The sequence below is a fragment of the Sceloporus occidentalis genome, unplaced genomic scaffold, assembly GCF_023333645.1.
Source record: "Sceloporus occidentalis isolate IW3139 unplaced genomic scaffold, rSceOcc1.0.p SCAF_78, whole genome shotgun sequence".
Taxonomy (NCBI): Eukaryota; Metazoa; Chordata; class Lepidosauria; order Squamata; family Phrynosomatidae; genus Sceloporus; species Sceloporus occidentalis.
Window position 1 is genome coordinate 640,122 of NW_028317058.1, and position 14,379 is coordinate 654,500.

Genomic DNA, 14,379 nt, shown 5'->3' on the forward strand with positions numbered 1-14,379 from the left:
AGTGTTAAGAATTGTTAGGGAGCGGAGAAAACTGAATAACATGCTTTTTGTGTAATATTTTAAGGCCAAATTTGTGTTACCTGTAGTCATACAGTATGCCTTGGTTAGGAGATTAATAACACTGTAGCATTTCTATATTCTATACAATATTTTATAATTTATGGCAACATTCAGCCGGACAGGCAAGTCCATCCAAACGGCCACCTTGTAGCAGGCCAAAAACACGTTTGGCAGACAACATACTCAGCGCACACTATTCAGCCATGGTTCAGGACTCATTTACAATTTGCATAGAAAACCATGGATGTAATTGCCACCTAAAGTCCCAATTACGTTGGTGTATTAACCTTTGGAGCTGCCTTAGAACTAACCATGGTGCGGAAGGGAACTATAGAGAGCGGTGCACAGCCCTACATAATGTTAATTGGCCGGTTGGGAAAGTCAGTAAACCCCTTTTTAACTGGCCTATTGACTAGTGGGGTTACAGGGAGCCTGATCGTCCAATAAGCACCGCCCCCTTGGACCTGCCACTCTAGGCCTGGGCCTAGTCCACCTAGGCCACAATACGCCACGGCTTGTTATTGTGGGTGTCCGGGTGGTTATAGAAACTTGCAAGTCAACTACAGGAAAGGCTTTGAGTAATGGCCTAGCGGCCTAGTTTCCCCCGTGCTTCCCTGTACAGCCTCCCAATTTATTTCTTGTACATCTCCAAAAGAATGGCGGTATGGTCAATTCACATAATCTACATTAAAAGGCACACTAGCATCCTCTACAGGGCCCTATCACAATTTGTTTCAGTTACTTAATCCCAACAGCATCTAAATTTTTAATCAAATGGTGCAAATAACCACAGAATGATGTAAAAGGAATTTATTATTTTGCACTAAACCTAGAACTTGGATCTGGGAAGATGATTACCAGTGATGATGGCAAAGACAGCAGAAGGTTTGGGGCAAGGTGGGAGGCAAGAGAGCAGCGCTGGAAAGGGCAGTAATAAATGGGGCATATTTAATCCTAGGCTGTCTGAAATTCCCTACCTGGACAACACATATATTTGTGGCTTTCTGGGCCATATTTCCTTTACTCAATCGCTTGCCTGCCATATCGTGGTGCTACATGTCCTGGATGGTCACTAAGGGGGACCTTAGTCTGTAAAACAATTATAGATATCCTACTAAAGAAATTGTTTTAATTTTGTGTTATACAACAAGCCCTTCTCTGTGAAACTATGTAGGTTGGAACAGTGATGCTCCCAACATAAGCATTCTATAGTCAACTAGCTAAAAAAGGTCCTTAAAACAACATTCTAAAGATCTCTTGGAAATTGAATTTCAAAGAAACCATGAGAAATGAATATTAATAATAATATTATTTAAAATTATAAAAACCCCTTTTTTTATTTAACAACATCATTGTTCATTAGCAGATGTTAGTTACAACCTACTATCTTTCTGTCAGGGTAAAATATTTCTACCAAAGGGATATATAATTAGGGCAATGGCTTTGTGGTAGTTTGAAAATCAAGTGTTTTTATACATATGTAATTAAACTAAATAATACTGATTTGCATAGTTTTATCATCTATCTTCCCCCGCATGCTCCTAACTCTACTCTTTGTATGTTTGCATGCTATGTATGTGCCTCCTCTTTCCTCCGCTAATGCCCCTCTTTTCCAGGAGCTGAGTATATCACAGTGTTTTACAGCCCTAAAAATTACAATAATGCGCATAGGAACAGCAAGAAATGTAATTATAATTTGGTGTTTAAAAAAAAATAATGGTTTGGTAATATAAATATACTCATGGATTGGGGTTGCTGCTAAAGCTATAGCCACTTATGGGGGTCACCATCTAAATTGCTGCAGCCAAGCATCAACGACTAGGCTTACCCTGACCCCGAGGTCAGTCCTTCTAAATCCAAGCGGGAGAACGGCATTTGGCCCAGCCTTTCTGGCTCCCAGGTACGTACACAGACCATAGAGTTATATACTAGAGACTGTTTGGTCTGATGGCCACATATTTTGAAACCTATATCACCACCTTCGTTATTGCACACCAGTCTGGGAAGTTTTATAGTTAGAATAATTATTTTGTGATGCAGTTACTCTATAAACTCTTCTAATACATTTTGTTGCAGTTAATGTAGAGTGTATCACATCCTAAGGGGGTTATTGATACCAATGTTTCTCTGGAGGGAATAATACTCTGCGTTTCTCATGTGATTCCCAAGTTCACATAGGCACGGGTCACTGGCTGCTTCTGGTGGCTTCTGCGTAATACTTCTGCCCTATTATTCCCTGATCTGCTCTTTCACACCAGTTTGGATGGGTAGTTCTTGAAAAAGTTTCCTCTTAACCTAGCCCATTGCTCCTGACACGTTACCGTGAATCTTGCCTCATGTTCCCTGTTGGTTGAATGTTTTGTCACCCACTTTAAATTCTTCTCTTGGTAATAATGTTATGTTCCCCGTAAAAACAGTGTACCCCTTCAATATATAATGTCTATCCTTTCCTGCTATGTAACATAAAGGAGATCTCAATGACACTAGTGTAGTGGCACTCGATCTGGAAGAGAAGAAGAGCCAGTCAGCCAGGAGGTTTATTGCCCCATTGTGGTATGGCATATGATCCTATGTACCACAACACTGACTGAAGACCATGTGATGTGTAGATTATTAACAGTTGGAAAGCTACCAATTGACTGGCACTGATGTGAGATTGTCTCCTTGTTATAGAGAGATTTTGGGATCAGTATGTAACCATCACCACATATTAGCACATAATTGTATTTTGTTGCATGGCAGGTATGTGTATTCCCATATGTCCCAAAACTCTTACAAGGTCAGTAAACAGCATATTTAATTGGTCTCATAGGAGGCTGATTTTACACCATTGGGGAGTGCGCTAGATATCTACTCAACAGGCTGCTCATCCCAAGGAACTCCGAGGGAGTTATATATAAAAAATGATTCTGATGAAAAGTGGTCTTATCACCACCGGAACTCAACGAATAGTTCTGATAAATGAAGCATTCTGCGGGTTGCTATAGAGACACTTGTATGCATAACATTATTGAGTTTAAAGTTTAGAGAACAGTTTTTTCAGGGTTTCTGTTACCTGCTCACTATATCTATATGTATCTATAGTTTCAAGTTGTAAATGTAACCATCTTTTCAAAAGATGAAGTTATGCGTCCTAGGTCTCATATTTTTGCGATGGTTTATATAGGGATTACTACTCTTACAAACTGAGTCTTCATATAAGCCTTCTTATCTACATTACTACAGTTCCAGTTAAGGCAAGACTTGCGCCACAGAGACCCCACAATTCAAAGCCTACAGGTACTCTGACCACCTAAAATAATAATGGGACCACAAAATAGACAGGATGGGGGGTGAAAATGGAGTAAAGAAGTTGATGGTAAATGGTTGTTGGTGGGTCTTAGCCAAGTATGCTCCTCTCCACAGCGCGCCCACAAAAACATGCTCTTCTTTAAGACATAATTAGAAAATTTATTTGGTGGAAAAAACCATCACACTTAAAATAATAGAACACACACCAAACAATATGAGCATTTAATTGCAATGAGTGGGTAGTCAATGAGCTCTGCTAATGGTACCGTGACTTGGTCCACTGCTCCATATGTAATTTTTATTCTTACCAAGTTCTCCATTTTCCATCCATTAGCCCACCACATCCACTGTTAGCCATGTGTCATCCTCACCTTAACTGTGCCCAACAAAGTGGGACCTCAGTAGGTTGAGGGAGCACCTGTAGAATATGTGCCTAGTGGCTATAATGCTGGCCCTGCATATAGTTGGAGGTTCTCTGTCTACATAACCTGGTAAGCAATTGCCTGGGTGGCCCAATTTCTGAATTGGTGGTAAGAAGCTGTATATTAATACTGTGAAAGTAATCTTCACTTCTAAAATTATGTTCATAGTACATGCTAAAAATTGTTTTTTTAATCAATAGAAGAAGTTGCTAATCTTCAACGCAGATCATCTCATGTGTAATTTGGGAAGTTGGTATTGGAATTAAAGTACTAAGGTTGAGACTCAAGACCTATATTAACCAAAAGGGTACTGCAAATGATGGCATTTAGTACACTTGAACATTTTCTTCAGGGCCTTGTCTTCAAACCCGGCATCATATAAAATTGATGATTTGCTCTTAGCAGCAAAAAGTTGCAAAAATAAAACTCCTTTTAATTATACATTATGGTCGTCAAATTTATTATTCGAATAGAAGTGTTTAAAAATTTAGTGTAAACCTTTGATCCTAATCGTACAGTACCTATTATTTTAGATCCAACAAAAAGTGCTCCACACTCAAAGAAAAGACTACCCGGGATGTATTTTGCATTAATGAAGTTTAATAACCTACATTTCTGATTAATGTTAGCAGCAAAATGCTTGATCAATGCAAGGAAGAAACTGATGAGATACGGCAGTTGTCCATAAAAAAATGTTTTCTAGTTACGCATCACCATCACAATACAAAACACAATATAAAATGCATTTGTGTCCTTTTCATTTTGTCCATAAACTGCTGCATGATACAGTCCGGGCTTTTTAGATTTTAAATAGAAGCAGAGACTTTTCTAAGAAGCTAGCTGAAAGTGACAGGAGTGGGAGTCCAACGGCCATTGGGTGCTTACCAACTATGCCCCAGAACGGCAAAATTTATCTTGCGGAAAATAAGAATTCCAATCTGTAATAAATTGCTTTCCTTCCGAAGGTGAAATGATTTTTAATTTAAAAAATTATTTTATAAGAGAATAGAGTGGCAGATACAGACTCCATTTGACAAACATAAATATATATTTACCTTGGAAATTGAATTACATCTAACAGTTAAAAAAATATGAATGAGTGAATTTTTATGAATGAGTGAATGTTATTTTAATACCTGCTTTAATAATAGGGTTAATTTATGCTACATGGCTGCATTTGTTGCTCTGCACACATTTTTTATAGGTATCCCAATTAAAGGAGGTATCTGGTTAACCTGTGCTTTAATGCTATACAGCACTGGTGACGATGGTAATGAATAGTAATTGGCATTAATATATTTACATTTATTATATCCCCTAACAGGCGTGATTTTGTTAATATTTACCGAAACTTTCTACGCATTTATTGCATTAAATTTCCCAAAGGATTTATTTCGCAAAGGATTTACCCAAGAGTCGGAAAAAAGCAAATCTATGTACCCTACATTTTACATTTAAATTTCCCAATTCTCTGCTACCATTTCTGCCATAATCAATTTTTCGTGGCTGTAAAGTGACACTGATTTCAACAAAACAATGATCAACAAAATAAAAAAGCAGCATTTATCTAATCAGAGAACTTACTACGAATGCATACTTCCTAAACATTTTGCCCTGTTATGTGTTTGGTATCCTCTTCTGTGGCAAAAGAAAACGTTTTCATACCAGTTGGCCCGTCCGGCTTGATATGTGCAGATTGCGAATGAACTCTATTTTAAATGATTTCCTTATCACATTGCTGAACGAGTCTTCTGTATTCCAGGCCAAGGGTAAAACCAGCCCTTACAATAACTGAGCATCAGCCCCAAACGCCATAACGCTATTACTGTGCAGTATTTATTTTACTTTGTTTATTTAGGGTTATTTCTACTTGGTCATAATATTGTGTGATGATGAAATTTCCATTGTTAGAATTAAAAAGCGCCAAAGAAAAGTCATTCTTGAGTTTTCTGATCCTTGATCTATGAACCCCAAACTATACATCAACTGTTAGAGGAGCAATGGAAACATTTACCAAGCACACGTACTAACAAATATGTAAAAAACAAACACATATCACTACAAAACAGTTAAATATTATTAATTATTATTTTATTTGTATATCTAGCCAGACGCAAAGTGGTGCAATTACCATAGAAACTGGAATTGCGTATTGTGCTGTGGTCACCAAAGAAAACGATATAAAATTAATGCTACGATTTCTGTATTCGGCACCAGAATTAGTTCTCATTTTTGGAATCATTTCAGCAGATTGGGCCCATCTAGTCTACCCATTTCTCCTGCTGTAAAGAGTCAAACCAGGCCTCGGCCTTGTCATAGATTCGATATAGCTTTATGACCACCCCGTGTATGTTTACATTCCCTCACTATATTGGCCATCACTGAGATTCTGCTCTACTCGCCGTGTAAAGTAAAACTTCCTCATATAAAACATCTAAACCATCTAGTTTTAGATTATTATCTCGTTGTTCTAACATTTCTCCTCCTTTAAAATAAACTTCCCTCCTGTACTTTGTTAAATCCCTTTATGTACTTAAATGTTTCTACGTCTCTACTGCAAGCTCTACATATTGAGAACTTCTTTCTGGTAAACTGTTCACCATTCTAATCCGTTTTCACAAGTCCATGTGAAATACTCAAAGGGCTCGAAAGAGCAGCACCAGCCTATGCTATACATTGAAATGTAACATCAGACATGGCGGCAGACACATAGCTTTGGCAAAATATTTCAGTTCAATTATTGCTTCCGGCTGAGAAAGAGAAAGTATTTGGAGCAATTTATAGCCACAATAATTACATACATGGAATATATTGCTAGAATAACCGGAAACACTCGCAAAATAACATTTTAACATGCATAAAGTAAGAAATGCTGTCGCAGAGCCCTCTTTAATAAATGCTGTAAAATGATAGAAAGTAAATCTTTCCGATGTTTCAACATTATTTTCATTATTAAAATAAATTACCAATAATTCAGACCATGAAGAACAATTAGAGCCAGGAAGCCATGCTATAGCGGTTAAATAACCAAGCAAAAATATTGAATTACATTTTGTTACAAATACCAGAATATTTTTTAAATGGATTTGTCTTTTTAACTTTCACAATATGTCCCAACTAGGTTCAACTAGAAACTGATAGGCCGATCTTATCATATATATATCGTATATGCAAGCAGGCCCTTAAATATGCCATTAAAACAAAAGCTTTTGAGACCAAACTGAGAATTGTGATCTTTAGTATATTTAACCCTTTATGTGCAGCAGAACATTCTTAGAGGTAGCAGGGGCAGCCTCTATTGCGATGACCCCTAAAGAGAATTATGTTCTCCGCTCTGTTCCTTGTAAAACATGAATCAATAGGTATACAGCGACACACACAAATTTGTCATTAATACTAATTATTTAAAAGTAACATGAAAATGTGTCAAAATAAGTTCTTATAAGCGAATAGTCGATGTGTTCTCGAATGCGCATGGGAGATGAAAAGAAAACATCATCACTCTGGTATTGGTGGTTTTAGTGAAAGATTATATTCATTCATAATAAGAGTAAAAAAACACTGCAGTTAGATTAGACTTTGTGGGGTTGAAAATGTCCACTTGTACACGATAGAATGAAGATCAAACCAGAGCTTTGTGCAATTCTACTGGAGATCTGTAAATATTAAATATAATTTAACATTCAACTGGTTTACATTCATTTAGGGATCATTTTTGCCCCTTACCACCAATCTCTTCTATCTGCAGGTCATTCGTTACTATTACATTTTACCATCTACTCTCATGTATTTCTTCAATTTACACAAACTTTTACACACTATGATGAATAAACAGAGAGTTATTAACGTTTACATTAGAGGGCTTGTAATACTTTAAAAACAATGTTTGTTGCCAAGGCAACTACTCTGTCAAGAACTTAATATCCATGCTTAAAAAATATACATAAATTCTAAATTATTTGGTCCAAGCAGCTAACAATGTTTTACAGCATGAAACAAATATAATATAAATTATTATCAAACCTCCCTTTCTGTATCCTATAGGCTCACTGGCCGTGACGGTGTCTCTGGGTTCTACCTACTGCCTACAGCACATTGGTTTGGGGTAGGGGTCCTACACATCTTACTTTAACATCCTTTAACATGAAAAGAGAAATTATCCATAAAATAGATCTGGACTTTTTGTTTTATTTCGTAATAGCCACTAGGACAAATCTGAATTTTTTTTGTGATCACTTTAAGAAATATGTTAGCCTTCTGAAAAAGTATTCATTTTAAAAAGCAAACAATATTTATACTCTTAATTTGAACATTCTGCAAATATTGTGTTCTTTAGGAGGTCACATCTCTTTTTCTTAGTCTGAAGAGAGCCCATAAAATGTGAATTGCTACCGGTACATTGCCAAACGCTACCAGTAAGATACATTTTTACAGGTGCTTCAATAATATATACTAGCACATTTTCAGTGATAAAAGCCATATCAATGCTACATGGTTTGCATTAAAATTGGAGGCACAAAAATACAATACTTTATAATTCCAAAAAATCTAGACCCAATTCTAGAACTACACAGAAGTCATGCTAAACAATTTGTATAAAAATATGGTATATATTCTCTTAATGAATAATAATAGTTAATCATTCTCTTAATATAATAAATGCTACATAATGTTTGTATTTCACTTCCCTTAAATAAAAAGAGGTAATTTCACAACTAGCAAAATGTGCAAAAAGATGAAACTATTTCTATAAAATGTTCTAGAAATAGGAACGCAACACTTCATACAAGACACAAATAAGTGTTTAGTAAACATTTAAAAAAAAAAATTGCAATCAGCACTTCCCGGAAACAGGTCCTTTTTCTAAAATAGAAATCCCTATCAATTATTAAAAAGACACTAAAAGGTCAAGGAAGAACAAACCTGCATTGAACGCATGCAGAGCATGCAGAGTAATTCAACGTTTTTTCTAAAAGCTAAATAAAAATCTGTCCAATTACTAAACCTGTAGTAATAACAATAATAAGTATTAATTATTATTTTAATTAATCCTTTCTAGATTGGCACAGATCATTAATGGTAAATGCAGCATAATTATGACTATTGGTATATATAAAAAATACAAACTTCAGTTTCAATGTGTAAAATCTAAATAACACTTGTGAATTAAAAGTGATGTCACCTTTTTATGTTTATACCTTTCTATTGCCCTAAATAGACCAATTGCCAAACTTTGCAGGAGAATTATTGGTCTTCCCCCCATTACCGCATGTCCTCGACTTCTGTTTATCTGACACGTGCAGACCCCAATTGCCCATACATGCAGATCTACATATTACAGGAGCACAAGACTATGCTTATATCTGCCAGACAGTCAGTTAATCAGGATTTGGGAATGGAATTGGTACCTATGTGTAAATGGTAATGCATTCTGCGTAGGTTCAGCCCTTGGTTCAGAGTTTTGCGTTACTTCCGGAGTGGTTCGTTCATCATCTGTTCCATTGATACTTTCTGGCGTTAAAGGAGATTGGATGTCCCCTCCAGCCGATTCCTTAAAATACACGAAAGAAGAAATTAGCTTTAAGAAAATGCATAGTTTCTAAGATAGAAAAAAAGAAAGAAAAACAATGTCTCAACCTGGGCTGAAAATTTTTGGTACTAGGTACAATTTAATGCACTGCCAAAAACAATATGTTTATATTTGGAATCCTTATGAGAAGACTTATTGTTAGGACTTAAAGTAATATTTCTACCTATTAAACTACATTTCCCATGACAACTAGCAGCTGGGAGACCAAGTACCCCACACTTCATTACAGGATGGCACGATGTGGGCACGCGTTGGCTATACCACCGCACTTAAATCCATATTGTATTTAAAGTAGAATGTAAAGAGGTATAAATTATGCACTACCTTTTTTCTAGAGCATCCTAAAAGAGCCATCCTGAAAACTCATATACAAGTTTGTATAATAATAATAATAATAATAATCTCCTGTTCCTGAAAGAAGAACGCTACTACCCATAATAAGAAACCAATATGGCCGTGCTTAATGCACGATTGTAAAGTATTTTTCAGCAAAATAATGTGGATGCTGGGCAACGAAAGTATGTTCCTCTCTGTACAAGAGTATAATAAATGGGCCCATCGTCTACTTAATTGGATTACAATTTAGCATCAGCAGGCCCTCAATATCTGGTGCCTCAGTGGCGATGGCTCCGCCATGCCAACTGCGATTAGTTCATCCCAGTCAATTTGGACACCTAAGATCAGAACCAATGTATTATATGCAACAAGATATGGACAGATGTCAGAGGCAAATGGTCTTCAATTAGAAAGAATAAATTGGATGGAGCAGAAACCATCTTTAAAAAAAATGAAAGCAGAATTAAATGATGTGTCTGTTCAAATAGTATTTTGTCTTAATATCTACAAAAACAGGAACTGGGTTGGAGTGGTTTCTCTCCACTAGGACCATTTTAGAATATATCCCCCCCAAAAATACCCCTTGTATGATTTTAACATGCTACATATATCCTCCTTGTGAATGGGGAAGATAAAACCCAATTCTTCTCTTACCAAGAGGGTCCGTTTATGTGGGTGTTCCGGACACGTTTTCATATTTTATAATATATATACCGGACTAACAGTAATATAAAGTAAAAAGGCATGAATGCTGGGTTATAGGTGGGAACTGGGTAATCTACGCCTAAAAATAGATGGAACATGGCCTGATGTATATTGTATGGGAGGAAATTAGAGCCCTATCCTTTTCTTATTATTACATTTTATGGATAAAGCACCAGTGGACCCCTATTCACTATTAATATGAAGGCAGAATACAAAACTAACAATAACGCTAAGACATATCGGTACAGAATAATATGAAGAATGTCCTGCTTTTACAGGATTACCCTGGGTGCAACACAGGATACCCAACCATGTATCCGGCCAAACATATTCCTAATGTGCTGGCGTCTGATTCCTTAAAATCAATTCTAAGAATAGCAGCAAGAACGATGAAAAATATGGCAAGTTTAGTAAAGAGTAGTAAAACCTCTGATATAAGAACAGACATGCATAGATTAGGGGTTGGGGAAAGCTGATAACGACATTACTAAACTTCCCATACTAATAAATAACAAAACCTGCCAGTAGTCCCAAATTTGTTAGGAAAGTCCAACAACCATATTCAAATATAAAATATATTCAAAAATTTAAAATAAATAAAAATCAGGGGGTTTTACTTACTTTACTTAGATACGCTAAGAATTTAAAATCTTAAAATGGATTACTCTAATTTGTTTCTCCTTGGGTTTTTTTTTTACTAAGTAATGGGCAAGTTATTCTTGATCATGTTTTGGCCTTGTTAATTTTTTAGTATATGTTATTAAATGTCAACTCCAACTTTCTAATGGAAGAAGAGTTACTCCTGTACAATGCATAGTTAATGCAAGGAGATAGTGAATAATGAATGCAAACCTATCAATTAGTTGCTGTTTTCGGGAGGTAGACTTAAAGCTGAAATAGCTATTAAATAATGTTCTATTCTATAATGAGCATATGCAAGTTTACATTATACGATGACTGTGCATGCGCCAATCAGATTAGTTCATAAGTCAATATGCAGATAAAATGGTCTACTAAAAGACTGTAGGCTCACAAAATCAGGGCCTTCCCCCTCTTTCCTGTATGTCGTATATGTCAATTCTCATTTTTAATATTGTATAAAGTTACTTTTAACATTATATCACCATATGTATGCTGACTCCGCAAACGATCACAGGACCACCAATAAAACACAAGTTGATTATAAACGCATATTTTTACATTCATTGCATTTTAAGGAAGATGGTAGAAGTCTATCAATATACTGGCCAGTGACCAGAATTTTATTTAACATGAACTTATTCTCAATTGCTGAATACAGCAACTATGTATAAACAGCTTTAAGTGTAAATAATGTTAAATCTGTCAACATGCATTTGCCCTTCCCCTATTAATATGTTTGCATGTTTGTCAAACTTAAATGTTTCAGACTATCCAAATAATTTTAATATTAGGCAAAGATAATCCAAGTAAACACAAAATGCAGTTTTGAAGCATGTATTGAAGGAAAGATGCTTTCCAACCCTACCTGGCCCTTTATGCAAAAATAACCGCCCTGTTGGTTAACAACTGAACCAATTAACCACATTTAATTGATAATTGGGTTCAGTTTCACTAGACACATCAAGGCATGATTACTGCCAGCCCTGCTGAATCTAATAATCATTAACATGAACCTGCATTGCAAAATGACGTAGTCTAAAAGAGCTCAAAAAGCAGCACATGATGCAGCGATCGAAACATATTCAAAAACATTAGAGACAAAGTCATTAACATCTATCATTTCTAAGGCTCTGGGACTCCATCGAACCTTAGTGAGAACCATTATCTACAAATGGAGGAAACTAGGAACAGTGCTGGACCTTCCCAGGAATGGCCGACTAACAAAATCCATCCAAGAGCCCATCAACTATCTCATCCAGGAGGTCACAGAAGAACCCAGACTAAAGAACTGCAGGCCTCACTTCCTCAGTTACGGTCAGTGTTCACAATTCCACAATAAAAAAAAAGACTGTGCAAAATTATCATCATGGGGAGTTGGAAGAAGACTACTGCTGACCAAAAATAACTTTTGGGATAATATTCCATGGACTGAGGAGTCAAAAGAGGAACTTTTTTTGGAAGACACAGGTCCCTTTACATCTGGTGTAAAGCTCAAACCAATATCATACCAACGACAAACACAATGGTGGTAGTGTGATGGTCCGGGGCTGTTTAATGCTTCAGGACTTGGGCGATTTGCCATAATTGATGAAACTATGAATTCTTCTCTTAGTTGGGTTATACAGCAGGACAATGATCCGAAGCACACAAGCAAGTCCACCTCTGAATGGCTCAAAAGAAACAAAAGGAAGGTTTTGAAGTGGTCTAGAAAATGTCTTGGCTTGAATCCAATTGAGATGCTGAGGCATGACCTTAAACAGACAGGTTATGCTCAAAAAACCTCCAATGTGGCTGAATTACAACAATTCTGCCAAGAAGACTCGCCAAAATTCCTCCACAGCGATGTAAAAGACTCATTGCCAGTTTTCACAACCGTATGATTGCGGTTGTTACCGCCAAGGTTGGAACAACCAATTATTACGTTTAGGGGCAATTTCTTTTTCAGATGGGCGATACATTATGGTATAAATGTACAAAGCTTTTGGAATCATAAAATATTACACCAGGAATAGTTTTTCAGGGAAAAGTAACTAAAGTACCATAGTGTCCTCAATATTACCGTATTAATAGGTCAATTTAACGAGGAATGGATGTACTAGCAAAAGTTTCACAATCCAAAAGCCTTTTATATAAATACAAAATAAGAATAGTTTTTCTGGAGATGTTTGTCTTTAAAATCAGCTCCTTATGAAACACAGTATTATTTTTAAGAAAGTAAGGATACATTTATTTTTTTATGAAGAATAAAATATATTTTTAAATTTGGAGAAAAATGCATTTCTCCTTAATAGAACAGGAACGTTACATTTCTTTAAAAAAAAATTAAAATTCAAGGACTTGGTAAAAATTATGGTTTCAGTAGCTCTTGATTTAAATGATTTTGTTAAATCACCAAGAAAAAAAAATAGATCTGTGCCAAAACCGATTAGGATACATTCTTGTTATGTTTCTGGTCCATTTGTTTTTGGACAACAAATTTTGTTTCCAGCCATTTTGCTTTGGATGAAATTCAGAGGGCTTTTTTGGGGACGGGGGGAGGGTAAACTACGTAGTTGTTTTTGATGAGGAAACCGAGACATGGAAGTGGTTGCTGGAGAAGGAATGGAGAGAGACGATTCTGAGCTTCCTCTTTTATTTTCATTTGTTTCTTGAGCCTTCTTCATTATCAGACATTCTTACAAATTAATGAACAAAATTCATTAAAATGCTTACTAATCTGTACTAAATGAACCTACATATGCCATATGTATTAGGAACTCACAGTATGTGTACAACACTTAGAGCAGGCTTACTTCATGTTCCCTGGATCTCCACGATTGTTTCCCCCCATTAAGCTAAAGGCAGCCGTAATAAATTAATTATTGGCCTAAATGCTGTGACGTTGAGAATTTCCTTTTCACATCACCAAAGCTGCCAGTGCTATGTGCTCGTTTTGTAATTTTTGAGATGAGTGCCCAGAGCGCCACTGATTTTCCCAATAGGATGGCCAAAATATTAGACTATGAATATTTAACCACTGCCTTTTAGGGTGTTGACACAACATACGGGTAGATGTATTGGGAACATAAAAGCAAGAAAGGGATCGACTCCCTGCTAAATTAGTCAATGTGTAACAAATGCCTTATTATTACGTCATGGGAAAAACCACATCTTAACCCTAAGGTGAATAGAACCTAATGAAGTCTGAGCAGCAGAAAGCAATCCATGCTTTGGCACACACATTACCTGTGAAGGCGTACTCGTAAGCTCCGATTTTTCTTGAGACTTCTCCTTTGCTAGCCGTGCAGCTTCTTTAAATTCCTGAAACTTTTCAGCAAACTACCAAGAACAAAA

General features: G+C 36.2%; 1 protein-coding gene across 1 annotated transcript in view; it reads right to left on the minus strand.

The window, feature by feature from the left end:
- Positions 1–14,379, minus strand: part of LOC149285489 (homer protein homolog 1-like) — a 33,345-nt gene that overhangs the window by 13,099 nt on the left and 5,867 nt on the right. Inside the window, exons 3-4 of the mRNA XM_089495264.1 lie at positions 14,272–14,364; positions 9,182–9,324 (exon numbers count right to left, since the gene is read on the minus strand). Of these exons, the coding sequence (XP_089351390.1) occupies positions 9,182–9,324; positions 14,272–14,364 (236 nt within the window). The remainder of the gene's footprint in view (positions 1–9,181; positions 9,325–14,271; positions 14,365–14,379) is intronic.